The sequence below is a fragment of the Gobius niger genome (genome assembly GCF_951799975.1).
Source record: "Gobius niger genome assembly, chromosome: 2".
Lineage (NCBI taxonomy): Eukaryota > Metazoa > Chordata > Actinopteri > Gobiiformes > Gobiidae > Gobius > Gobius niger.
The window spans coordinates 25,824,063-25,850,943 of record NC_136853.1 but is presented as its reverse complement, the minus strand read 5'-3'; the positions used below and the strand labels follow the sequence as shown (position 1 = coordinate 25,850,943).

Genomic DNA, 26,881 nt, shown 5'->3' with positions numbered 1-26,881 from the left:
GAACAAAATCAACAGTTGGCCTTTGAAAAGCCTAAACACAGCGTGATCTGAAAGCAGAGGAAATCCGGGTCCTTCCTGCTCCAACAAAAAAAAAGAGGGAAAACTGCAGAGGGGAGGGGGCGGTGGACACAAACACACGCACACTTACGCATAATTCACTGAGTGGTCCGCGCGTGACATGCTTGCGACATCGGGGAAATGGAGTCAATGAATTGATGGGACATCGGGCTCTGATCGTGAGGCGGCGGGAGCAGGCGGGAGCCTCGCGAAGGAACACCCACTGGAGGCGTAACCCCTTTGTGAGCATATATGCACACAATACTTTCAATTAAGTGCATTTCCCCACGTTTTCTCGACAGCGTCCAACGCGGACTCATGTGGACGAATAAAACAGAGTAGCCTGTCGCAGGTTTAGAGGTGTTTACGCACGAGTGTTTTGGGGCAGTGAATTATCTCCACGTTTGCACCAGAGGTCGGACATTTCACTGTTCAATCCTTTGATGGGGCTCATTTTAAACTTTTCTCGGGACAACTATCACCTACGACTTGCGAAGTGAGACATTAAATATCGATATCGGTTGTAGAGGTAAGTAGCTACTAAGTAACTACAGCGGATCCTATAGTGGCGCCTATGTTCCCATTTCGCTATCTGCAGGCTATAGGTTTGGTATACCAACAAATGCAATAGTCTATTGTGCTAAGATGATACAAATAAGTTTCGTCACCCTCAAATCTGTGCATGGATATAGTCCTGTCCCGCAGTTTGTGGGCAGTCATTTGGCCAATGCGTGGATCCGGATCCTGGTGATCCATCTCAGCAGCGCCGAGCTTTTGGTTTGTCCGTATGATGTGTTGCTGTTGTTGTTGTTGTTGTTGTGAGCAGAGGTGGCTAGAGTAGCTAAAAATATGTAGGCTACTCAAGTAAGAGTAACTTTACTTTGAAGTAAAGTCAAAATATTGACTCAAATAAGAGTAAGAAAGGCACCTGGGGAAAATGCAACGTGACTAGTGTGAGTGCTGAGTAACTGTACGTAAACGTCTGATTCAGTGGTGCCATAAATTATGAAAAAACAAAACATGAAATGATGTAGCTAAAAATCCAAAGGGAATGCCCATTTAATATACCAAAGTATTTTTTCTTAAGAATAAAGTACATGAAACACACATCTATTTCATGAGTCACATGAAGCTTTTGCCACTTCATTCATTCTAATATTACTCAAGTAGAAGTAAAAAGTATGAACACTATGCAAAGAAGTACAATTATGAGTAACCATAGGTTACTCGAGCATATATACTTGAGTAACAATGAGGTGTGTAGTAACAGAGTACTACACACCTCTGGTAGTGAGGAGGAATCATGACTCATGGATTGCACCAGAAATACAAAGGAACCTCTTCCAGACTGTGTTTATCTTAATCTTTCAACACATCTTTTCCCATTCAAATGCTCCATGTAGATATCTACATATCCCATCATGTCCTCAGCTCAGTCCTCATGTAGTCAACTTGTAGACTGCCCTGAGAATAAGTAAGAGTGGTACAAACACTGAACAGCAAAACTGATCCAAACTTTTCAGTGGGATGCAGAATTTGGTGTATAGGTGAGGGTCCCAGTCACCGGAATTATATTGATATAATTCTCCCCTCTGCCTGTAATAGAGAGGAGAAAAGTAACTTTTAGGATTTTATTTTTTGGATAAAATCATAACTGAAGCCAAAATAGTCATCTTACATTGCAATCACATTACAAATACACTTAGGTGGCTTTGACAAAAAGCTGTAGAACCTGGTGTGACCTTATTCTTTGTCTTTTGACTTTTCACTCACCTTGTCATATACAGAAACACATGACAGTTTTCGAAAAGTCTTTCAAACGTAGCATCAAAGATCATTCCTTGTCTGAAACCCTTTTTATTAAAGTGTTGGCTTGCACGGAAGTCTGTAGTCCATATGTTTTTCAGTAATTATGTCATCATAATTTAGGCACGCTCCTCTCTGATAATTATCACTTTGGGACGCCAGCCTCAACACACACATGCGCCTGCTTGTCACAGGAAAAGTTAGTTTCACATACTTAACTCACGTACTTCTTACCCTAGCTACTGTATGTATATGTATTATAAGAACATTAGTAACATTTTAATTGATTTTTCCACGACCAGGCATTTAAGAACATCCCACACCTTGAAAACGATGGATAATGAAGTAGACTTCTGTTAAATAAGAAAGAATAAGACCCTCATAGATTGAATAGTAAATGCATCATATTTCACACACATCATGTGTCCATATTAAGAGCTTTTTATAGATCAGTAAAAGCTTCTGGAGTCTTTTGACATTAGAGAAAGATTGATTCTCTGCTGCGAGAATCCTGGGGAACAACATTAAAAGCTTTAGTCTGGTATAGTCAAGTCAGGACTAGTTACTTGGTTCTTTAGGGCTATTTGTCCGTTCATTATATTGTGTTTTGACTCCCCCTCTGTGAGTAAATTAATTAGAGCCAGTATTTCACACATTCATGGGGCAAATGGTGCTTGGTGTGTTTGTTTTGGCAAGCCTCCCACTATGTTGTGTTTGACACCTGACAGATATTTAGTGGGCATGGGTGAACTCGGCGGGGTTACCGTGAGGTGTTGAACATTTATGGCTCCAGATCAGATTTTCTACACCTCTGAAGGAAACAGCTGCACAAGTGTGAGCAGCGTAAGAACATGACTACACAGTGTGGGACAGCACAGTAGTGGACAAAGCAATAATAATGTAATATAATACTCGCTGGTGGTAAGCTACTATTGCATATGTATAAAGTTGTTCTAGATATTGGAGATTAGTAAATCCCTCGAATGTTTATGCTTGAGATGGCATTTGGCTTTTGCAAGTTGAGTTTGAATTGTTTATGTTCTCTCTCCTCTTTTCAGAAGCATATTGACTCGGTCGAGCCAATGTGTTAAAATGTCCTCTCTCTGCTGCTTTCTGGTGCTTTCCTGGACCATCCTCTTCCTTCTGGCCCACTCGTCTCCGGTCTGGTCCAGGCCGACCACAGAGGACCTGGACACAGGTACGTCTATTCATGCATTTCTAGCCTGCTGCCACATCACTGAACCGGCTACAGAATTTTCAGTGCTGTTTGGTGCTTTTGTTTTGTGTGTCAGAGCAGTTGTGGCTATGGCACGTTATTTAAAGATTTTGAATGAGAGAATCTCCCTATTTGAAGCTTTGGCTGGTTTGGAGCAGACTGGTTATGGTTATACAGTTTCCTGGCTTAGCTCAGAGACTGTTGGTTATGGCCTGCATATCCTGTGCAGACAGTGTGAACACTAACAGATGCACTGGCTGTGGGTAATCAACTCTTTTGCAAACACAGTCATCACTTTTCCAAAAGAAAAACAAACAAAAAATCACTTTCTCAATGTGATATGTTCAAAGTACTTTAATTTTTAGTAAATTCTGTCAAAACAAGACTCATTCATGAGTTCCACACATGTTTGGTTTAGGCTCAGTTGCGTCGATCTCCGTCAGATGAATGAATTTAGTTATTTATTCTAGTGACATATTGTGCAGCCCTACTTCATATGGCCGCTTTATCGTGTGACAGTGGTAGCTCATTTCTGTTCATCTGTATTCAACAAAAAAGCAACACTTTTTTTTTTGCACAAATTTTTCATGCGGTGAACTCAAAGACACAAAACTTTTTTATATATATACACAACTGACAATGTTTGCCGTGGATCCAGACTGCTCACAAAAGACTTTTTAAATTTCATTGACTCTTTAAACTAAATTGTTGTCAGGCTCTTGATGTAAATCTGGTTGAAATCTGTAAAACACACTTTTCTGATCACTTGGCTGTATGGTTTTCTGTAACATTGTCTCAGAGCGTGGGTCAGTCCCCGCACAGTTCATTCGCAGACAGTGTCCTGCTTTTCTGCCGCTTTCATTGAAATGCATCGAGATGATTTGCAAAACACTTCCTTGCGTATTTTAAGTGCACATGCACAGAGGTTTTGTACTTGGTTGCCCCATTGAGGCTGAAGCGAATAAAGCCCATGGTTAAGCAAGGGTACTCGCAAACTCAGACACTTATGCAGGCGCTGAACGGTAGTAAAAAAAAGACCATCTTCAGGTTTCAGTGCAAATACTTAGATAATTCTTACAACCCTCCAAAGCTTTTTTACACGTTGAAATCTCTTGAGTCCATGCAACAGAAGTATTGCTGTGTCCATAGCCACTCACTGTGAGAGTTTTTGACATTTTTCAGAGACAGAAGATTGTCCCCTCTGTCTGCTGTGGACCCAGTGGCTCCATCAGTTTGCCGTGCTGTCTTTGAATGTTTTGAACCTGTATCTCCATCTGATTTGTGACCTTGCATTTTGCAAATGGAGAATTATTCTGTAATGTCCGGCTGCTTTCCTCCAGCCCTGAAACATGCTGTGGTTCAGCCGCTCATTAAAAAGAGCAACCATGATCCAAATGTGCTCTCTAACTTTAGACCCATCTCTAAGATGCCTTTTTGTGTCTAAGGTCATGGAAAAAGTTGCCTATTACCAACTGAAAGCTTAGCTTGATATTAATGAAATTAGTGACAAGCTTCAATCTGGCTTTAAATTTTGACAGAGCACAAAAAACGGCCCTTTTAAAAGTTTCTAACAACCTCCTATTAACTGTCGACGTTGAAATCTGCAATTCTTTTGATTTTAGACTTGTCCTTAACCTTTGACACTGTGGATCACAGCATCCTTCATGTGGAGACACATGTGGGCATCGAGGCTACAGCTCTTCATTGGTTTCGGTCCAATCTCTCCAATTGGAGCTTTTCTCTTAACCGAGGACAGTATTCTTCCACTGTGTCTCCTTTAAATTATGGTGGGCCCCAGGGGTCAATAATAGCGCCTGTTCTCTCTGTATGCTCCCCTTGGGTTCTGAAATGTATTTGTCTGTAACAGCCAGTGACACTGTCCGCTGTTAAAACACACGCTCTGAACCTAAACAGAAATAAAAACAATATTCTAGTGTTTAGACAAAGTATTGCTCTGTATGCACAGTGTGATTGGTCCGCTGTCAAACCTCTGCCGCCCTCATGTGAAGAAATCCCTCATTTGTTTAAATTTGACTAACATAGAAACTGCAGCTTCTTTCAGATGAGGACTTTTGCTAAAATTAAACCCTTTCTTCCTCAAGACGATTTTGATTGATTGATTGATTAATTGATTGATTAATCGATTAATCGATTGATAGCCTTTATTGTCACCAATGGGGACATTTGTCTGGTGCTCATTGCCCGCAGCTGCCACACCTACAACCATTGATATAAAACCATTCAGTTAGTCAATTACTGCCAGTACATCACAATAAGACAATACAGTTCATGTTAGTTATGACGGCCTCCTCACCTGCTCTTTTCCCTTTCGTTTATTTCAGAGACAGAGTACAGGAGGAATAAGAGCTTGTATCTGTTGCTTTTGAAACTGTGTTCAGAACTGTCTGCCTGATGGGAGAATTTACTATTCACCATTCACAAAATGTGACAGATTCTCAATGATTTTCTGAGCTTGGATGAGTTTGGAGTCTCTAGATGTCTACAAATCATGTGGGACAGACTAAGTGTTGCATCTTGTTTACTGGCAAATTACAGTGGGCCTGATAGATCAGAGACCTCAGATCTGAGTCTGTTGGCCTTTTTGAAGCATTTTACACTGACTCCCTGTCAGCTTTCATGTTACATTTAAGGTTTTGTTTGTTGTTTTCAATGTCTGCACTCTTTGGGCCCACCTTATTTGAGTGAGCTGTTGCGACCTTACACTCCGTCGAGAGCCTTAAGGTCAGCTGACCAGCTCCTGTCACACCTCTTCTTCCTGGCCTTCAATACTGTAGTCGAGTCAGTGTATCTTGGTCTGTTGTCTTTGCTCTGTTATTTTTATTTCATACATATGTGGCTAATGGTTATTGTGAAGCTCTTTGACATTTAAAGTTGAAGAATGAAGAATGTGCTTTTAAATAAACTCAGATTGAATTGGAGTAATGTTCACTGTAGGAGCCATTTTAGAGGCCTTTTGTATGTATTTGTTCCACTAGCCACTAGGTGGCACTGCACTTCCTGTTCGTGTCCAGGTGAGCCTATTTAAGGGCTGAAGGGAGTGGCCTCAGTGCTGCAGAGTGAAGGCAAACAGTTTTTGACCATGATGTTAAGCTGTTGAAATACGGAAATAAAAAAGGATTCTTCACTTAACACAGGAGTAATGGGCTCTTTCACGCGTGCTAAACACCCTTTTACTTTGCCAGCCTAGCAGACAGTGGTATAGGGCCGCTGGCCGCTACATTCACAAATGTGTCAAAATCTGTGTTCGTGAGCAGAGTCTCATTTCTTAAGATATTCACAGTTTTACCATTTGTATTTTACTACCTAATGTTATTTCATTTTAAATCCTTTGGTTTTCTCAGTGTTTCCTCTGAGGCTGGCCTCTGGAGCCTCTTAGGAGCAGTGGTTGGCTGGGGCTGCCTGGGTGCTGTCCGGTTCTACTCAGTTTGGTGTCTCTACCACACCTCCTCTGGGTGCCCGGTGTTGTTGCTCTAGTGATTTCAGCCGATGTGCTGCTCCTGATGCAGACGGCTCCTTGGATGGTGTTTTCCTATCTGGTTCATTGGTACTCAGCCTTATGTGTATTATTTTATTGTGTGGGTGTGTTTGTGGTGTGTCTATGGGGAGGAGGGTGGGGTGAATGTGTAACAATGTGTTTACTTATGTGGGTGTGGATGGATGGATGGATATGAGGGAATGTTTTTAGCATCTGTAAAGCACTTTGTGTTACATGAAATGTTTGAAAAGCACTTTATAAAGTTTGATTTATTCATTGAGTAGACCGCATGAATATTGCATATGTGCCTTAGGCTGTCTACATTAAAAGTCCACTCTGAAATGTTCAGTTTAACACACAGCACAATGCCACAGATGTTGCAAGTTTCGAGGGCGTGTAATTGGCATGCTGACTGCAGGAATGTCCATCAGAGCTGTTGCCCGGGCATTGAATGTTAATTTATCTCCCATGAGCCGCAGTACATCCAACCACAGACCACGTGTGACCACACCAGACCAGCACCTCCACATCCAGACCGTTCATCTCCACGATCATCTGAGACCAGCCTCTCTGGCAGCTGGTGCAAAAATCGGTTTGCCTTAGCAAATAATTTCTGCACAAACTCTGGAAACAGTCTCAGGGAAGCTCATCTGCTGATGGTCCTCCTCATCGGGGTGTCGACCTGACAGCTCGGCATCGTATCTGAATTGAGTGGACAAATGCTCACATTCGATGGTGTCCCGTACGATGGAGCGCGGTTTCTCTTCACAGATGAATCCCGGTTTGCACTGTTCAGGGCAGATAGCAGTCAGCGTGTGTGGCGTCTTGTGGGTAAGCGCTTTGCTGACGCCAATGTTGTGAATCGAGTGGGGTTATGGTATGGGCAGGCATATAAGACAGTTGCATTTAATGGATGGCATTTTGAATGGACAAGACACAGTGACGAGATCCTGAGGCCTATAATTGTTGTGCCATTCATCCACGGCCATCACCTCTTGTTGCAGCATGGTTATCCACGGCTCCATGTTGCAAGGATCTGTACACAGTTCCTGGAAGCTGAAAAATCCCAGTTGTTGCAGCGTGTTTCAGTTCCTGCCAATATCCAGTAAGTTCGCACAGACATTGAAGAGGAGTGGACCAGCATTCCACAGGCCGCAATCACCTGATCAACTCAACCCCGTCCACCTCCCGCACGTCTTTCATTTTACTTAATTATTTATTTTATCATCATTCATTTACTGTGTGTTTAATGAAATGGTTAGAGGTCAATCCACTAAGGGGTTCATTTATCAAGACTCATTTTCATTTCATTTTTGCTAGTTAAGCAGTAAAGATTGAAAACAAAATCATGTCTGTACAAACTGATTTTCAGCAGGTTTCACACCAGCGTGAGCCTCACTGTCAGCCTTGTGACAGTGTGTGAGACAAGGCTGAGTGTCACAACTGTCACAACGATAGCTAATAGCCAGATGTTTCACCACAGTCTTTTTAAAAAGTCCAGGTGACTGGACGCTGGTATCGAGAGCTGGGTCTTGGGACCAGGGCAACAGTGAGGCCGATGGGCAGTTGTTGAGCAGATGGAAGTAGAGCTCAGGGCAGAGTTCTGGAAAGTCAAGGCAAAAAACTGTGATAAATCATTGTTGTTGGTCGTTGGTCCAACCAGGGGCCTTTGGTGGATCTTGTATGCCCTGTTGTAGAGTCTGGCCACAGGTTCCAGTTTTTCCTTAGTCGTGAGCATTCAAACTGGGAGACACCAACACCTTTTGGTTTAACTTTGTGAGGTTCTGTATGTGGACGCTGTATGTAAGGTAAGAGTCAAGGGTTACCCCCAGGTATTTATAGTTCGATACAGTTGAGAGTTTTTAGTTTGCAATGACAAGAGGGTTGGAGATGGACAGGTGGCGATTGGAAGAACATGCATTCTGTTTTCTTAATGTTGACAGTTAAATGATTGTCTTGGAGCCACCCATGTAAGGACTGGATTTCTGAGTTGAGCTTGACTGAAGCTGAAAAATAAAATCTGCTACTTTGAGGGCATGTTGCACTGAATTTACCATTTGAAATTGCCAGTATCACAGCATTAAGGCCCCAAATCGGATATGTAAATAAAAAAAGCACCAAAGACTACTTTTGCACATGAGCAAACATGTGTTAAATAACCTGTTTGCCTGTTTTTCACTCGTAAAGCACAGTTTATCTATACTAACACTGCACTTATTGTTACATGTTTCCTTTTTTTAGTTGATCCAGTGAAATCGTCTGAAGATGAAGATGATGATGAGTCTTCGTCAGAGGAGAACAGATTATCAAATGAATTGTCAATAAGCAATGAAAAGCTGCAACGTAAGTTTCAAATTGTTGTAACACAATCTTTTTGACAGTTCTGCTTTAAATAACAATAATAAAGTATCAAATAAAAAAACATGGACTATATTTTTCACCAGCTGTGGCGCCCCAGTGGGTAATGCCAGAGAAAATGGAGAAGCAGCTTCATGCTGTTCCTGCCAGTAGGACGGTAAAGTTTCGATGTCAAGCCACTGGGAACCCTACCCCTACTCTGCGCTGGTACAAGAATGGAAAGGAATTCAAAAAAGACCAGAGAATTGGAGGATTTAAAGTGAGTTTCATATAGCCCAGTCTAGTGCATTATATTGATGTCAAAAACACATTCTTGTATACATTCTGTGTCAGATAAGAGATCACATGTGGACCTTGATAATGGAGTCAGTTGTTCCATCTGATAAAGGCAACTACACCTGTGTTGTAGAGAATGAACATGGCAGTCTCAAACACACCTACCTGCTCGATGTAGTAGGTAAGTACTTCACCATTTTAGCCTGAATATCGTCCCAAAGGTATTTATGTATTAATATTCATCTTTATCAGAGCGGTCCCCTCATAGACCCATCCTACAGGCCGGTCTGCCTGCAAACCAAACTGCAGTCACTGGCAGTGATGTGGCGTTTGTCTGCCGTGTATTCAGTGATCCACAGCCGCACATTCAGTGGCTCAAACACATCATAGTGAACGGCAGCAGGGAGGGACCAGACGGACACCCATATGTGCTTGTTCTGAAGGTACTTTTTTAAATACTAGTTTAGTCTAGACAGGGGTGTCCAGCCTGTAGCTCTGGAGCTTCCAGCGGCACTTGATCAGCCTTTCCAAGTAGTTCCCCTTTCAACATTTCGACTTTCAGCTTGATGACAATTTCATACAGCATCAAGTTACATTTATATATGCATTTTCTTACGAGTGTGTTGAAATAGTGTTGAAATATCATCCTGGCTACTGACTGTCCAGGGAGTAGTCCACGCCTAAGTCTCATATTACTACATTTTCAAAACAACTAGCTAAGAGGGTAAAGGGTTGGAGACCCCCAGTAGATGATATTCTGTATGTTTTGTGTTTTGAGTTATTTTTTGTCCCTCTAAGACTGCAGGTTTAAACACAACCGATCGGGAAATGGAGGTCCTGACCTTGAGAAATGTGACTGCAGAAGATTCTGGAGAATACACTTGCCTCGCAGGGAACTCCATCGGCGTCTCACATCACTCTGCGTGGCTCACTGTGGTTGATGGTTAGAAACAAAACATTCATGCTTGTCTAGCTTTCAATACCTGCAATATGTGCTAATTATTTCCTTCCCCCCCAACTCCAGACTTGCCGCCCTCCCCTCTGCCTTCTCAGACATACTTAGAGATCTTCATCTACTGCCTTGGCTTCTTCATCGTCATCATGCTTATTGCCATAGTGATTATATGTCGAGTGTGTTGTACCTCAAAGAAGAGTGACTTTAACAGCCAGTTAGCAGTGCAGAAGTTGGCCAAGAGCATTCCAATGAGGAGACAGGTAATGTATTTCTTTGTGTACCGTATCTGATAGCATTATAAGTCACTCATTACATTGTATTTTTATAAACACAGGTATCGGTGGACTCCTCAGGAAAGTTTTTGATCCGACATTCACGTTTGTCTAGTGCAGCTACCAGTCTCCTGCCTGGAGTACTGGAGTATGAACTGCCTTATGATCCTGCATGGGAGCTCCCTCGTGACAAGTTAGTATATAACTAAGGTCCTTATGTGCCAAGTTTGTGCATGTTTGCCTCCTTTCCTATTACTAAGACTTTTATTTTAAGCTAATAATATAATAAACATGCTTCTTTGTACATCCACTTCAGACTGACCCTGGGAAAGCCTTTGGGGGAAGGGTGTTTTGGTCAAGTTGTGCTGGCTGAAGCTGTTGGCGTTGATAAAAACAAACCCACGCGTGTTACAAAGGTGGCTGTGAAGATGCTCAAAGGTAAACATTTCTCTTTGTTTAAATGAATTTATGATGCCATCGAAATGTCACCATTTTTGCTGTTGCTTTCTTCAGCCGATGCTACAGAGAAGGACTTGTCTGACCTTATTTCTGAAATGGAAATGATGAAGACAATCGGCAAACATAAAAACATCATCAACTTGTTGGGGGCTTGTACACAAGACGGTGGGTCACATATTAACCTCTGACCCTCCCGCCTGAACGGATCGCATTGTCTCCAGTTCAGCTTTACCCTAAAAGCTTCTCGACTGGAGAGCACACCTGTGACGCCTCAATTGTTGCATTGTTGCCATGGTTTCGTCACATTTATGAAGCGTTTTTGTCATGTTTTCGTCTCTTTTTTTTGTTGTAGGTTTTTTTTGTTTTCACCCCGTTTGTCACTTTTTTGCTTTTCTGGCATGTTTTTGTCGCTTTTTTGTTGCTGCTTTATTGTGTTTTTTAAATTGTTTTTTTGGTCACGTGTTTGTCTTTTTTGTGGAACTTTTCCTACTTTTTTGTTGTATTTTTTTGTCACTTTTCCGTCGCATTTTTGTTGCGTTTTCACCCTCGTTTTCGTTACTACTTTGATGCTTTTTTTCCATGAAGCTTTCAGATTTGGGTAAAGCCCAACTGGAGAAAATGTGCTCAGTTCAGGCGGGGATAAGAGGTTGTGGATAGCACTATCCATACAAGGGGCTCATGTTGTCCACGTACTCCATAGGTCCACTGTATGTAGTGGTAGAGTATGCCGAACAGGGGAACCTCAGGGAGTATCTCCGTGCCCGCCGGCCGACTGGACTAGAATACTGGAGTGGCCCAAGGCACGCTCCGTTGGGTAATTTGGAGATCAGGGAGTTGGTGTCTGCTGCCTACCAGGTGGCCAGAGGGATGGCATATCTCGCATCAAAAAAGGTGTTTTGAACAGTAGAATCAACATATTTCTAAATAATCATAATAATAATAATAATAATAATAATAATAACAAATAAACTGTTGCATTTATTTAGTGTATTCACAGAGACCTAGCAGCGAGGAACGTACTCATCACAGAAGAAAAGGTGATGAAGATCGCTGATTTTGGCCTTGCCCGAGATGTTCACCACATCGACTACTACAAAAAGACTACAAATGTAAGTCCAAGCACCGACACCAATGTATATCCCAGAAAAAGGCAATAGTGAGTAAGCTATTCTCACCTTTTTTTTTACAGGGGCGTTTACCGGTGAAGTGGATGGCACCAGAAGCATTATTTGACCGTATTTATACTCAACAAAGTGACGTGTATGTTTTTTTTTTTTTTAAGATAAGATAGCCTTAATGGAAAGTACTGTATTTTCCGGACAACAAGTCACACTTTTTTTCATAGTTTGGCTGGGGGTGCGACTTATACATCAAAATATATAATTTCACATGTTTGTTATTTTCACACTGACAGCCGCCAGAGGGCGCTCTAGGCTTGTCTAGCAGTATCTGCTACTCATGTATCACTGAAGATTTAAAAAACGTAATCGAGCAGCAGAATGAAAGTGTGGAGTGAGTGAGAAACTTGTGAGGGAAAAGCGGAGGTTACTCTTACTACAATGAAGGAAAAAAAAGAAAAAGTAATCGTGGGCTAAAAGCTAAATGGCTCAGCTAGAGAAACGAGTTGGCAAATGAGAGCTTGAACAACGTGCTGCCGGGAGAGGCCAATGGTGCGATTTATACCCCGGAGCGACTTATACATGTTTTATTTCTTCGTCATTAGGCATTCTTCGGCTGGTGCGACTAATAGTCCGGAAAATACGGCACATTGTATTAAATTGTTTCCGCGACTATGTTTTCCTCTTCAGGTGGTCTTTCGGTGTGTTGCTGTGGGAAATCTTCACCCTTGGGGGGTCTCCGTATCCTGGAGTGCCTGTCGAGGAACTCTTTAAGCTGCTTAAAGAGGGTCACCGCATGGAAAAGCCCTCTTCATGTACTCAGCAGATGTAAGTGTATGCGCACATCACATAACCCTGCCCCCCCCCCCAAATCTGCCTCCCTGCATAACAATAGCAGAAGAGTACCTCTGAAAATAGCTCTTGTAACTGTGAATTTAGGATCAAATAACATTCATCCAGTGCAGTTTATTTTTCCTTTCAAGCAGACTTAACGCACACTGAGTCACTTGATGGCCGGTCTATTCTTTAAAGCAGCTGCTCGCTAAAAACAGTAGACAGGGCCCGTGGCAGATCCTTGTGCAACTCCCTTAACACTTCAATAATCGCCTACATAAATAGCACTTCTGCATGACTGATCTGAAAGAACAAATGGTTTGGAAGAAATAAACACAATTCCCAGAAGCTTCATTCGGATTCTGAAGTGCTTATTATCACTTTGAACCTTTTTTGTATACAAGGGCTCTCCAAGCACTTTCTACCTGGGAACTGTTTCGTCGTCGTGTTTAATTAAATGTCGACTGTTCAACGTTTTCGTTACTCCAAAAGATTTGACTCAGTTATGCATTACAGAATTTCTTTTGCACTAAAATATAATTCTCATATGAATATGAGTAAACTGGGGGTTCATTTTGGTCTTTCATTTTTTTTTTTTTTAACAGCTATTCAAGATTACAAGGTGGGGTGTTTTGAAGTGCACTTACAGGAATAAAACACATATTATCTTTTGTAATAGTTTCTTCTTACTTGTATATCTCATCAGATACCAAATGATGAGGGACTGTTGGCACGCTATCCCAGCACGCAGGCCGACTTTCCAACAGCTGGTGGACAATTTAGATCGCATGCTCTCCCTCATGGCCAACCAGGTATTTATTTCTCTGTACAATTTACCATGTTAACAATCTTCAAAGTCCAAGAGTGATTTGACTGAATGCCCCCCCCCCCCCCCCCCCCCCAATTGTCTTCAGGAATATCTAGACCTCGCGTTTGTGCAATACACTCCCATCAGCATGGACACTTCCAGCCCCCCAGCCTTGACCCTTTCTTCCACTTCCACACAAGCGTCCTAGGACCCTCCTCTGCTGGATTATCAATCCGATTTCACCTGGCTGCACATGGGAGCCGCTATCCCAGCCGGGGACAGGGCCAGGGGGCCGGCAGCGACAGGCAAGAGTTGCTTCTCTGTCGTCTTTGGCTCTGGTGGAGGTGATGTGGAGAGCAGCTGTCCAGTTCCCCCAGTGAGGCCTCAGGAAGCTGCACACAAACCAATACATTCATTAAGGGTGTCAAAACTGATTTCACCCACCATGGACTTGTATAGTTAGGTGTTGTTTCCTATACTGCGGTCGGTATGTGTATACATAGCTGAGAATGACATTGTACATATTGTAAAGCATGTTTTTTGTGATGTATATAATATTAGAGTCCCCCAGATAACTATAAAAGCGGGGTAAATTATTTCCATGTACACATATGGATCCTAGTATGAATGTAAAACTTAAGCAAAACTTTTTTTTAACTTGAAATATTCATGAGCAGCCTCTGTTTACAACATAACAATTAAATTATACCTTTATATTTCATTACAGCATGACAGGAACATTGCACTTATCAATAAATACGACAAAATGCTTTTAAATGAATTTGTTATTACTACCAGTATTAAATTCTACTAAAATCGATGCTTTAAACTCTTTGTATTTTATTTAAAGTCTAAAGAAACTAGAGTATTAAAAGATGACCCATTCCTCCGATGTGTCTGTTGTGCGGGACAAAGCTATAGTGGAAAGAAAACTTGGCCAGCAGTTTTGCATCGTCTTTCACAGCACGAGACAAATGTTTTTTTTTGGGTCCATTGCTGGAACATGCATTTCCTCCCCACAGAAGTAACGGAGACAAAATGTAGTGTTTGACAGGAAGCTCCGGCCTTCATTCATCATGTCTGTCTCGACCCTCTGGCTAACGTTTCCAATGCATACCTGGTGTGCAGTGTATTCTGTTACAAACCCAAAACAAAATCCAATCTCCGAAGCTTTGAACTGCCTCTGGCAACAGCAATCCTCCTCAATTTGATCCTTCCTCCCTCCTGTGTCCAAACCATTTCCCTCATTGTATAGTGAACAATGTTTTCAAATCATGTTTTGACGGGGCAGGAGCGTGCCCTGAATTACCCTTACTTGTAGCAATGTATGCCACAAATTCCCCCCCTTTATGCTCTATCTGGGCTCTAAACCTGGGAAAATGTAACTTTAAAGTTAATGGCCCAAGGCACAGAGGTGATGAGTCATTATGGGTCAACCATTATCTTGGTGGACAGATGGCGAGGTGATACAGAGAGGTCTGGTGTGTCTCTCAGCACCTTTGCAAGCTGGCTTTGGCAAACACTGTGAGCAATAAATGTATTTAGTGTTTGCATAAGGATGAGGATTAAAACAGTTATTTCTCCACTGCAGAACATTCACTAACACTTGTTTCTGGTTGCCAGTTGTGTTGCATTGATACATAAGTCAGTCACGTCAGACATGCAACTTTATTTTCACATCAAATCAATAAAACATCAATGAACTTACTTTACTTGCATAATGTAGGACTATTTAATTTAAATGAGATACAAAGACTTCCATGACCAGCATGAAAGTATCTCCTTATCTCTTCACAATAAACGGTCTTTATACTCTTGAATAAAATATATCATGGGACAGGGTCACTCATTGTTTCATATAAATTAACATAAATATCAAGAAAATCATAGCCTTTTCAACATCTGTAACACAAACACAAAGCATCAAAGCATGTCAGTGTGCTGACGTGAACATGTGTTTTCAGCTGTGCCTTTAGTTCTGCTCAAGGGCCTGTGCATCGCTGTCGTCCAGAGACCTCTTCCTGGCGAACAGGTGAGTGGGGTCTCGGCTCCTGAAGCCGGGCTGGATGTTGAACACAGGCATGTTCCTCCAGCTGGAGGGGTTGTTGTAAGTGGCCGAGTTCGAGCCAGCGGGACAGGGCTTGTTTTGCACCAGCTGCAGAAAAGTCTCCATGTCTGGACCTAAATGGGACAGGACTCCAGCTCTCACTGTGTCCACAGTCTGTTCATCACAAGCCTGGAGAGTCTGCAGTAGAGTGCTGTAGTACCTGCACAGAGGGCAATGTTGTATTGCGTTATTACTGCAACCGTTAAAGGAACAAATTGGTCATGAATTGTAGTCCAACCAGCAGTAGGTACTTTCAGACATGTAGACATTAAACAATTACTCACTTGGCAAACTGTTACGTAGCTTGGGTTTACTTAAAGTAATGGTAATATAAAGTGACAGTACTTTCTTTTCATTTTACTGCCTCTTTTCCTTCACAGCTCCTAACTGAAACATTTCTATATGTGTTACTGCCATCTGCTGGCGTGAAGTGAGAAAGCAGAATTAAAGACACAGGCTACCGTTTTTAAATACAGTCACGTAAACAGAGCGCAGACCGTGTTAGCAAAAGCCTCTCCTCCATGGACCCAAACGGAGGTGAAGTTAGAAGCAACAAGCCCTTCCACGTTTTCCCTATTTAAATACTGTTACATGAGCCTTTACACAATCCAAGTGCAGTCACACAAAATTATAACAGGCGTCGTAATATCTAAGGATCTTAGACTTAACTGCGCAGACATCGAAGTGCTCCTGGTCTTATTATGTCTTGCAATACAGTTCCCCTTTTTACCCGCTTAGAAAATCGCTATATTTGGATCGCGTAAAGGCTCATGTAACTGTATTTAAATAGGGAAAATGTGGAAGAGCTTGGTCGCTTCTAACTTCACTCCTGTTTGGGTCAACAGAGGAGGAGAAGCTTTTGCTAACGCCGTCTGTGCTCTGTTTACGTGACGCGTAAAGACCAGACAGCTACACATCAACTCGTCTAAGATCTTACCTGAGCTTAGACGAGTTGATGGAAAAAGGTTGGCCTATTCCTTCAAACTGAAGTAGCAGGATATACAGTAATATCTAATATCAGAGGAAGAGTTACTGTACTAGAAAAATACCAGCCAAGTGATTCTGACCATCAGGGTCAAATGGAAAGATTTTGTGGTACAGTTGTTGTACAATGATAAATTCTTTTTCCACTTAGGTACTTCATGAATATAAATAGATACTTCAGAATAGAAAAAATAGAAAGTACTGAATGGTAAAACTACTCTGACATCGACCTCTGTATATTATGCTATGGATATAAAAATAATTTAGTGTCACACTCATGTTATTGGCGCTTACCTGTTTGGAAAGTGAGCCGGTACCTGCACCACCTCTCCAATAGCATCAGGGTTCGTACGGGCCACTGTGCAAATGTCCAGACTGCTGTAACATTCTTCTTGCACCTTTAGACATATGAGAGAAAAACAGATATGAAAATCTAAAACATTGAACATAGTTAAACTTCTGTATTTTCACATACCTCTGCAATCATTCTTTGAAAGATGTTGCAGCGGCGAATGGTCTGAAATACTTTAGCATTGATGCCTTGGACGATGCAGTGCAGGCTTTTCTTGACAAATGTTTTACCCTGTGGTACATAGCATGATGCTGATCAGACACTGATTACATATTATTGTAAACATCATTGGCGGCCGGACCTCGGTGTTGAATGTAGCCGCTGTGTGGAGGAACAGCTCGCAGATTTCGTGCATGCCATCAGTGTCGCAGGTGGAGTTTTCGAGACAAGAGAAAAATCCACATCCAACAGCCACCGCTCCATTCAAACATCTGGCCACATCGGCTGAAAAACACAAAACATTTGAGATCGAGAACATATTTCAATACATCACAAAGACCTGTTTAATGACAATGCAATATAAGTTTATTTGAACTTGGGTCGGCTTCAGCTGCATATGAGGACACAAGCACAAGTTTCCCTGTATGTGCGCATGCCATTCCTCATTTGAAAGCTAAGGCTAAAGTGTGCGTATTGTCCCCGTAGAGAAATGTAAACAACTAACCTCCACAACATACAAAATGCTTATGCTAATGTGAATAAATCAGCATTACAACATATTTGCGTCATATCTAAGGACGACGTCACGTTTATCAAATATTTACAAAAAAAAGATCTGACTCTAGAGTTGGTGGAAAGTTGACTCACTCGGGCTGTTGGCGGAAAAGCGAGCTCGGCGCGGGGCAGCCTCCTCCTGTAGTATCTCGAAGCCGGTGGCGAGGCTCAGGGCGCAGACGAGGAGCAAAGTGAAGGTGGCCTGCATGCTGTCGGGTAAACACTCGCCTCAGTAAAGTGTTGAAGGTGTGCAGTCGTCCCTCGCCTCTCCTGCTGCCGCTGCTCTGCGCGCATTTATCTGAAGCCTCCTCGGCGCTGTCCAATCACAGGCTGTTTCCGCAGAGCCTGTTAATGGTTTATTCATACAGTAATTAACACATACAGCTAATTGAGCATTTCCACATACCAGAGTCCGGAAACACAGGGGTTTCCAATGAGACATGCGCGCACAGGTTAACTATAGAATGTAGCCTGCAATGTTACCTCAACGACCTAGAGCTGTGAGATCCTGTAGTGGGATCAATAAGCATCAAGATAAAGATAAGATCATTAATCAGTCTAAAAGTAGCTGAGTGGGAAACATGTTGTTACTCACGCTTCTATTGCTATTCCAGTCACGTTTGAGTTTGTCCTGTGGTGAGGGGCAGAGCAAGTGGATGACAGCAAAACGCTCAATGGCCCCAAAGGTCCTCATCACTCCACATACTGCTGTGTGTCTTCATCAGTGTTGGGCAAGTTACTTTGTATATTTGTAGTTACAGCTTTAAAAATGTAATAGGTTTGTATTCCATATTAAGGTTTCGTAACAGTAGCTGAGTTTCACTACTCTGAGTTACTTTTGGCAAAATATGAACTAATAGTAATAATGCCATTGAGCAGAAATGCAGTCAAAGATTTATCCCCATTCTATCATATTTTGTTTTAATGACGTTAGCTACATGGAACTGCAGATTTTATACACAAGTGTCCAACTTGGTGCTGCGTTTTATTTGGGGGGAGTTTAGCATTTTTTCCTTTGCACATCAATACAAAACGTTTGTTGTACATAAGTAAAGGGAAGTCAACTACCAACCTTTCTCTCCTAAAATGTTATTTTCTTTTCTATTGCTTTCTATTTTTTCTATTATTTTTTTACTGTGAACATATCAAGGTCAAACATTTTTCCACCATAACTGTGTTAATGTTTATTTTATTTAAAGATTTTCTGCATTGCTTCTTCATATACCTCATTGGATATAGTGGGTCCTTATACAAAAATAAAACAGACTTTTAAATAATCAATCTCCAGATCACAGTTCCAGTGCACAAATGCTGCTTAAGACATGGAAAAAAATCTGCGTGTCTTATCTCCGCTGGGTCTCAGTAGTGAAGGTGGTTGTGTTTCCATCTTGGCATTGTTTATCACAGGAACCCAGTGACCCTTGGAGAAGTCAGGAGACGTCACCACAGAGGTCAAATAGGAACTGATAAGCATCGTGCACCCAGTATGTTTTACTTTTTATTATACTCTCCCCACTGCACGTTCACACTGCTCAGAGAAAAACAACAGGTATTCAATTAAATGCTGCCTAATCATTGTCCATCCGCAAAATAAAACGGATGATGGTCACACAATGCTCTGTGCACATGGAACTGCATGTGCCAATTACTCTAAAGTACCTCCTAAAACATAGCAATCTGACTTAATTACAGTATTGTAGTCACCACAGACCGCCTCAACAGTTCAATAAACAGTCTAAAAAAAAGCCAAAACAGGAAACGGAAAGGTTGTTTTTTTTCTATTCTTGTGGTAACAACACCCTCTGTCTTAATTCATAAAAGTGGAAGTGGTTTCACAGGAAGTGATCAAAACCACATATTTAACACAGGATACATAAACCATGGCCGGAGCGGAGATGAAGTTAAAATTGTATGTTTTCCCAAAAATATCTTGTCACCTGTGAGTCACATGTGAGACTTGAGGCAAATTAATATGAGGCAGTCTTGGTCCTCCATAAAAGTCAAAGAATCTGTAACGTCTGAAGAAAAACTCTGATGAATAGTCTGGTCAGTTAAAACTCCGTGTCCCAGCCGGACTCTTCATCAGGAGGAGGCTCTTCAGTGTCCTCGGGGAAAAAGTCGAAGTTGCTGTTGTCAACTGGCCCGTCCAGCTGCATGAGAAAACACATCATTAATTACGCTGTCCCTCAATAGAGGACCTTTGGGACACTCAAGGACACCCACTGTCGGCGTAAATGGAGAGTCTATTGTTCCCTGACGAAGGCCTTCCCAGTTGAAGCCCTCGAACCACCTGAAGGGCAGAATACGCTGTTACCATGACAGCAAAAGTGAGCAGAAAAGAATAAAAAACACCAGAATCTCACTTGTGTTTCTGAATGTCTTTGATGCCGTTTTTCTGGTTGCCCAGTCGCTCTGACGGGTTGTCTCTTTGAAACACATACAAAGTGAATCAGTTTTCTGACGTTCTAATTCTGGCAAACTTGCAATGTTGTGTAAAGTATAGAAAACTATTTAAAAATTTTGACCTGCAACTTCTACACCATCACTGTCACTTGTAAAAAGAAAACTGGGCATTTTCAAGAGCGTCAAGAGCGGCTAAAGAGCCAGCAATGCTAATGAATACTTCCTTTACAGCATAATGACATTTTCATAACAATCTAAGTATTGCTCATTCACCTATTCAGTCCTATCCCTGAAAACTTCAACACTTTGCTCCAATGTCTCAACTTGAAAATGTGATAACAGCAGAAATGTTGTTCTATTGTGAATGCCTTTGTTAATATTTTAATATTTTCATTGTTACAAAAAGTCTTACCTGCATAATCGTTTGATGAGGTTAGCAGCACTCTTTGTGATCTTTTTGGGGAATTCAATCATGTCGATTCCTCTGAGAATGATGTTGTAGGTCTTCATGGGGTCTGAGCCTGAAAAGGGAGGACTAGCAAAATACGATGATTATCAAGTGATGTCCACTTCAAAGTAACCACTGCGAAACACAGCAAAGTGGAATTTTGACCCTTAAAGGAATAGTTCAGTTTTTCCATACTGAGATATGTTCCTACCTGAGCTTAGATGAGTTGATGCGGACCTGTAGGTAGGCTACTGTAGCGCCTTATACTACAAAGCTAAGATCTTTCCTTGTGTTGTTGTCACGTTTTTGTCACATTGTTGCAATGTTTTTCATTATTTTTCGTTGTGTTTTCATCCTTGCTTACGTCTCGTTTTTGCCACTCAAAGACCCTTTACATTGCACTATTCATTCACTCCATACTCTGTGGTGGTAAGCTACTATTGTAGCCACAGCTGCCCTGGGGTAGACTGATGGAATGGAGGCAACCAGTCTGCGCCATCGGCCCCTCCGACCACCACTCACTCATGCACTGAAGGCGGCACGGTAGCGCAGCGGTTAGCGCTTCACAGCTAAAAGGTCACGGGTTCGATTCCCACCAGGACAGGGCCTTTATGTGCGGAGTTTGCATGTTCTCCCCGTGTCTGCGTAGGTTTCCTCCGGGTACTCCGGTTTCCCCTACCACTAAAAACATGTGCAGCCAGGTGATTCTGACCATCAGCCTGGCTCCACATCATGGAGATGGGTCCCCGGGCGCGGCACTGCCGTGGACCACTGCTCCTTACGAGTTGCCCCAGAGGCATCGAAGGATGGGTTAAATGCAGAGGACCAATTTCCCTACGGGGACATTAAAGTACACAAACAAACAATTTGCTAGGCTTCCTGGTGTTCCCAAACGGTCTCCCATCCAAGTCCTGCCAGGCCCTTCCCTGCTTAGCTTCCAAGGTCTGACGGGATTGGGTATAGCCAAGGCGGTATGGCCACAATTTTGACTCAACAAGCTTTTAGATTTGGGTAAAGCTGAACCGTAGAAAATGAGCTCGGTTCAGGCAGGGGTTAAGAGGTTAACCAACATGAAAGATAAATTGTCTATACCTTCCACTGAGCAGCTCGAAGATAAGTATCCCTAAAGACCAGCAGTCGGCCGAGCTGTCATGCCCTTTGTTCAGGATGATCTCAGGTGCGACATACTCCGGGGTTCCACAGAACGTCCACGTCTTTTTACCTAAGCCTACTTTCTTTGCAAAACCAAAGTCTGTCTGGGGGAAATAAAGGTCAAGTTACCAACCCAAATAAACACGTGCACAGTGCATGATAGACAAGCTGTTCGCACTAGTTTGGCGTATCCCCTGTGGTCCATGATAATGTTTTCTGGCTTCAGGTCTCTGTATATGATGCCCCTGGGGTGCAGAAAGGCCAGCGCCTCGATAACGCAGCCTGTGTAGAAGCGGGTGGTGCTGTCGTCAAATGAACCCCTGTGATGAAGGTGAATACCAAAATTAATGACTCCACGCTGTCACTGAGGAGAGTCCCAGAGAGGAGGACACTCACCTGTCTCTCAGTAGAGTCCACATCTCTCCCCCCAGACACACCTCCAGCAGCATGTAGAGGAATTTGGCATCCCTGAATGTTCGGTAAAGCCTAAACAAATAGAAAGTAAAAGGGATGTGACAAACCTAGTAGATTTAGGAATAGAACTCGATTGATTGATTGTGTTCAAATGTCTGACCTAATAATGAATGGACTGTGAGCCTCGATCATAATGCGGCGCTCTGACAGGATGTGGCCCTGCTGGCTCGTGTCCAGGATGTGTCTCTTCTTCAACACTTTCAGGGCAAATGACCGATTTGGGTCTTTCTTCAGCTGGACCTGTGCACAAAACATACTCGGATTTTCCCCAGTGGCCACAGTCCAGGCGTCAAATAGGTGCGTTGTATCCCATCAGTTACCAGTTCAACACGACTAAATCCTCCCACACCCAGAGTGCAGATGACATTGAAATCACTGAGGGATACGCTGGAGAAGAAGTCTGTCTCTGCCTGTAATCTGTAAGACAGAATGAGATCAAATCAAATATAGTTATGAAAATTAAAGTACTTGTGTGCCTGGTTTTGCTGCTTATTTTGCAATTCGGATCCCTTTCCCAAGAGCACCAATCAATGAGATTTACCGTATTTTCCGGACTATAAGTTGCACTTTTTTTCATAGTTTGGCTGGGGGTGCAACTTATACTCAGGTGCGACTTATATAAATATATATACAAAATATATAATTTCACATTTGCTATTTTCACAGCCACTGGAGGGCGCTCTAGGCTTGTGTACCAGTATCTGCTACTCCTGTACGGTTGTACAATGACAAAGAAAGCAGTAACTTACTTACTGAAAATGAAAAAAAAAACTGTAGAGTTTTGAGGGAGCAAGAAACGAAGGTTACTCTTACTGCAATGAAGAAAACAAAACAAAAATAATCGTGAGCTAAAAGCTAGATGACCACAGCTAGAGGAACGAGTTCGCAAATGGGAGCTTGAACAACGTGCTGCCGGGAGAGGCTTGTCAACGGTGTAGCTACGCCTCCAGGTCCAGGTAGTTGCCAATGCTGGTGCGACTTATACTCCGGAAAATAAGGTACACTAACACAGCCTAAAATAATAAAAAAAAAAACTATAGTAAATTCAAAAACATGCAAAAGTTTAGTGTTTATTTTTTTAATTTTTGGTCCTGATTTAGTATGTTTTAAAGTCTTGCTTTAACACAGTGTGATAAAAAACAACAACAACAACAACAACACAATCATTCGTGTTTACACTTAATGGGATGTACCGACACTCGTCAAATACGGCCATTTTTCCTCATATCGTGCAGCAATAACATCTACTACCAATTGAAAAGCAACTCACTTGGCCTTGAGTTCGTCGCTGTCATACTGTTTGTTGTTTACACTGTCCAGTCCTCCAATGAGCTGCTTGAAAGACCTGGGAGCACAAGCACTGTATTGACACCGTGCACATGAATGCTGAATAGAAAGGTTTGTCTGTTTCTCCAACCACTGTATCAAGTATAAAATGAATCCGCCTCACTCTCGATCGATGACGAGACATGTGACATCTCCCACCGCAGTGACACTGGCTGTGCGCACGTCCTCACTGCAAACAAAACAATGCGCTCAATGATTAATAATATTTCAGTCTTTTGTCAAATATTAACCTCTTACCCCCGCCTTAAAGCTGCATCATGCAACTTTTTATGCGGAAGTTTATATTTTGTGTGTATTTGACCTCGTAGTGACAAAGTGGCTGCATGAGTGGTCCACATGGCACCTCTACTTTCGATCACAGGGGCCTTTCGAAAGCTCCAAGATCAATTGTTTTGTAGGTTTTCTGGTGAGAGGCTTCGTCAGCTGCATTATGCAACCTTTTTTCACATAAAAAGTTGCATAATGCAGCTTTAAAGCAGAACTAGAGGCCATGAGCGCCACTGCAAATGTTGTAGCATGTTGCAGTTTTTTACTCATTAATTGTCCGTGAGAGTAAACACTACGCTGACAGAAAAGACAAAGGGACAGAGGGATACATCCAATTACACAATCGAGATCATTTTTCTCACTCAAACTTGGCTGTAAATACTGTTTAAGTGGTGTTAGCCCGCAGTTAGCTTTGCCCGTTAGCCTGCTAGCTTCTTCTTCGTGATTAGTGTGCATTGGGTCTCCGGGTCGGAGCAGGGAAAGCTGCAAGAGTGGAGGGAGACACCAGGGGGAGATGTCTTCTCCCGTTTGGCTTTACCCAAATCTAAAAGCTTCTTGACTGGAGCTCACAGCCTATAGGTCAGAGTAACACCACATCAACATAACTTTTTTATCACTTTGTTGCATTTTCATCCTGGTTTTCTTTTCGCTTTTGTTGCTATTTTGACGCGTTTTAAATTTGGGCTAAGCCAAACTGGAGAAAATGTGCTCGGTTCAGGTGGGGGTGAAGAGGTTTACGCTCCAGGGCCTTTCACAGTCACAGTGTTTCAGAAAAATCACACGCATGAGTACACAAGAGAATGCACAAAGAGGAGGTTTATGAAAGAAGACATATATAATCAGAGAGTTCACCCTTTCAGAGCCTGCTCCCCAAACCATTCTCCTTTAGACATCATCTTCTCTGTCACCTGCTCCTCGTTCGAGTTCTCCTGAGACACTTTGACCTGTGCAGAGCAGAAAGAAGTTGTTCCCTAAGATTGACGTCGGTCTAGCTTTGCCAGTGGTTATCTCTTCCTCATTACTGTCCTGTTTGCGGACAGATCCACTGCCCTGCTTCCCCACCTGTCCTTCGCTGATGATGAAGAATGTGTCTCCAGTGCCTCCCTGGCGGATAATGTAATTGCCGTCATTGTAATGAGTCTATGAGAGAGCAGATATATGTCAACAGGGTAAAATGCTTTTATTTTGTTCTATTTTTTAATAAGATGTGGGACCTCTTCTAAAGCATCAGCAAGTTTACTGAGTACGTCTTCAGGTAGAGTCTGGAAGCAGGGAACGCTAAAAGAGCGAATTTGAGGAGTTTATTATGACTGTATGGAAATAACACAGCTAATAGTACATTTTGAAAAAGCTATACCTGCGAAGAAAGTCAGTGTACTGGGAGTGTTTGATGAGACCGGTCCGCATCATGATGGTTTGGAAAATCTGACGGTCAATCGCCCAAAGTTTGATATCAGTTAAGGCTAAAAACAAGATAAAAAACAAAAGAAAGTGCCTTTATCTATTGAGCAACATTTTCAGGGATGTTGCTCGAAACCGTTAACGCACTAAACAGACAAAAACACGAAAAGCTCAATCAATAACTATTTAGACAGCCACCTGCAACCAATGAAACTGACTCATGTCTCACTTTGTAAAAATGCCGTTTCATTTTGCAGTCGCCCTGTATGTGTGAAACAGCTCGAGAAGGCCTTATGCCCGTTTGTCTTGATAATGAATGTGCATTTTTGTCCTGTTGCTTTTCTGAGGTGCAGTGGGAGTGAGGGGGAGTCATAACATCGAGCACTTCCAACTGGTATGTACTTCCTCCAACATGTCAGTTGAGCATTACTTCTATATGCTTCTCCAGCATATCATAGCTTTTCTCCTAAACATGTACATTATTTAGACCAAAAAGTCTCAGGTTATTCTGTGGAGATGGTAAACTGTTTCATGGGATATAATTGCGTATTGTGCATTGTTTTGTTAAATAAAAACTGATTTCTCCTCATTGTTTTTGACATTAAAAAAATGAAAAAGATTTTACAGACTCGACTAAAGACTCTTACTTTCTCACACAGTGTTCAGGTACAGTATTGTGATATATAGGGTCCAATATAGAGCGCATGGATCATTTTGATTATAAACAGAACCCTCAATGCGCCAAACTCAACGTGAAACAAATAATCACAAATCAATAGCGTAATTTTACAAAACAATGTTGATTCTCAGTCATCCAGGTGGTTAATTCAACCATCTAACGTTAAAATAAAACAACAGGACTTAAAAGAGAGGCTAATGTTTCACTCCCCATCTAGAAAGCTTCCTCACTGCTTTAGTGAGCCTCACACTGTTGTTAGCGCCTGTGCTTCACCGCTAGAAGGTCCCGGGTTCAATTCCCACCTGGACGGGGCCTGTCTGTGTGGAGTTTGCATAGGTTTCCTCCGGGTGCTCCGGTTTCCCCTACCACTAAAAACATGTACAATAGGTTAATCTCCAGCCAGCTGTTTCTGACCATTTGGCTGGCTTCACACGTGGAGGTGGGTCCCCGGGCGCCGGCCCACGCTGGCAGCTCACTGCTCCTTCAGGTCGCCCCAGCAGAATGGAGGATCAGTCAAATGCAGAGAACAAATTTCCCTACGGAGATTAATTAAGTATAACTTAACGCCCACCAGATATACAGTGCCTAGCGAGGCTCCACCCCTACACTTTTCCCACATTTTGCTAAGTTACAGCTTCATTCCAAGATGGATTAGCTTTGTGTTTTTCCTCATCAATCTACACACAATACTCCACAAAGACAAAGTTAGACTGTTTGACAAATTTATTAGAAATTAAAATTGTAACCCTTTTCCACTGATCGTCCTTGAGACGCTTCTCCAAACTGACCAGAGTCCACAAGTAGAAAATTAAATTCATTAGACTTGATTTGGAAAGACACACACCTCTCTATAACAGAGCATGTCAGAGCGGAAACCAAGTCCTAAAGTCAAAGGAAG

The 26,881-nt window shown here is 42.3% G+C and overlaps 3 protein-coding genes across 3 annotated transcripts in view; 1 reads left to right on the top strand and 2 right to left on the bottom strand.

Annotated features, from left to right (window-relative positions):
• The first annotated feature begins 148 nt into the window (after positions 1 to 148).
• Positions 149 to 14,428, top strand: fgfr1b (fibroblast growth factor receptor 1b). The gene is made up of 17 exons (XM_079552112.1): positions 149 to 586; positions 2,922 to 3,061; positions 8,817 to 8,918; positions 9,020 to 9,192; positions 9,267 to 9,390; positions 9,462 to 9,652; positions 10,008 to 10,152; positions 10,234 to 10,424; positions 10,499 to 10,629; positions 10,753 to 10,874; positions 10,950 to 11,060; positions 11,596 to 11,786; positions 11,882 to 12,004; positions 12,085 to 12,155; positions 12,704 to 12,841; positions 13,554 to 13,659; positions 13,762 to 14,428. Exons 2-17 carry the CDS (start codon positions 2,956 to 2,958, stop codon positions 13,861 to 13,863), a joined length of 2,127 nt encoding a protein of 708 aa, XP_079408238.1. The 5' UTR covers positions 149 to 586; positions 2,922 to 2,955; the 3' UTR covers positions 13,864 to 14,428.
• Positions 14,429 to 15,450: 1,022 nt separating this feature from the next.
• On the bottom strand, positions 15,451 to 18,378 carry stc1l (stanniocalcin 1, like). Its single transcript, XM_079551581.1, has 5 exons — positions 17,906 to 18,378; positions 17,400 to 17,542; positions 17,222 to 17,329; positions 17,041 to 17,144; positions 15,451 to 15,922 (listed from the first exon to the last, which is right to left on the bottom strand). Exons 1-5 carry the CDS (start codon positions 18,018 to 18,020, stop codon positions 15,628 to 15,630), a joined length of 765 nt encoding a protein of 254 aa, XP_079407707.1. The 5' UTR covers positions 18,021 to 18,378; the 3' UTR covers positions 15,451 to 15,627.
• Positions 18,379 to 19,100: 722 nt separating this feature from the next.
• Positions 19,101 to 26,881, bottom strand: part of LOC306960206 (cGMP-dependent protein kinase 1-like) — a 9,750-nt gene continuing 1,969 nt past the window's right edge. The window contains exons 6-20 of the mRNA XM_079552564.1: positions 25,261 to 25,366; positions 25,118 to 25,181; positions 24,966 to 25,043; positions 24,756 to 24,847; positions 23,740 to 23,805; positions 23,560 to 23,634; positions 22,610 to 22,706; positions 22,390 to 22,529; positions 22,212 to 22,301; positions 21,994 to 22,135; positions 21,756 to 21,919; positions 20,628 to 20,750; positions 20,176 to 20,238; positions 20,036 to 20,102; positions 19,101 to 19,962 (exon numbers count right to left, since the gene is read on the bottom strand). Of these exons, the coding sequence (XP_079408690.1) occupies positions 19,864 to 19,962; positions 20,036 to 20,102; positions 20,176 to 20,238; positions 20,628 to 20,750; positions 21,756 to 21,919; positions 21,994 to 22,135; positions 22,212 to 22,301; positions 22,390 to 22,529; positions 22,610 to 22,706; positions 23,560 to 23,634; positions 23,740 to 23,805; positions 24,756 to 24,847; positions 24,966 to 25,043; positions 25,118 to 25,181; positions 25,261 to 25,366 (1,466 nt within the window). The 3' untranslated portion in view covers positions 19,101 to 19,863. The remainder of the gene's footprint in view (positions 19,963 to 20,035; positions 20,103 to 20,175; positions 20,239 to 20,627; positions 20,751 to 21,755; positions 21,920 to 21,993; positions 22,136 to 22,211; positions 22,302 to 22,389; positions 22,530 to 22,609; positions 22,707 to 23,559; positions 23,635 to 23,739; positions 23,806 to 24,755; positions 24,848 to 24,965; positions 25,044 to 25,117; positions 25,182 to 25,260; positions 25,367 to 26,881) is intronic.

Excerpts from the sequence above, each read along its gene's own strand:
- stc1l (XM_079551581.1), bottom strand. The coding sequence starts at position 18,020 with ATGCAGGCCACCTTCACTTTGCTCCTCGTCTGCGCCCTGAGCCTCGCC. Across the intron at positions 17,145-17,221 it reads TTCAAAGAATGATTGCAGAG|GTGCAAGAAGAATGTTACAG; the intron begins GTATGTGAAAAT and ends ATATGTCTAAAG. Across the intron at positions 15,923-17,040 it reads CCGGCTCACTTTCCAAACAG|GTACTACAGCACTCTACTGC; the intron begins GTAAGCGCCAAT and ends CCCTCTGTGCAG.
- fgfr1b (XM_079552112.1), top strand. The coding sequence starts at position 2,956 with ATGTCCTCTCTCTGCTGCTTTCTGGTGCTTTCCTGGACCATCCTCTTC. Across the intron at positions 11,061-11,595 it reads GGGGGCTTGTACACAAGACG|GTCCACTGTATGTAGTGGTA; the intron begins GTGGGTCACATA and ends CGTACTCCATAG. Across the intron at positions 13,660-13,761 it reads TCTCCCTCATGGCCAACCAG|GAATATCTAGACCTCGCGTT; the intron begins GTATTTATTTCT and ends AATTGTCTTCAG.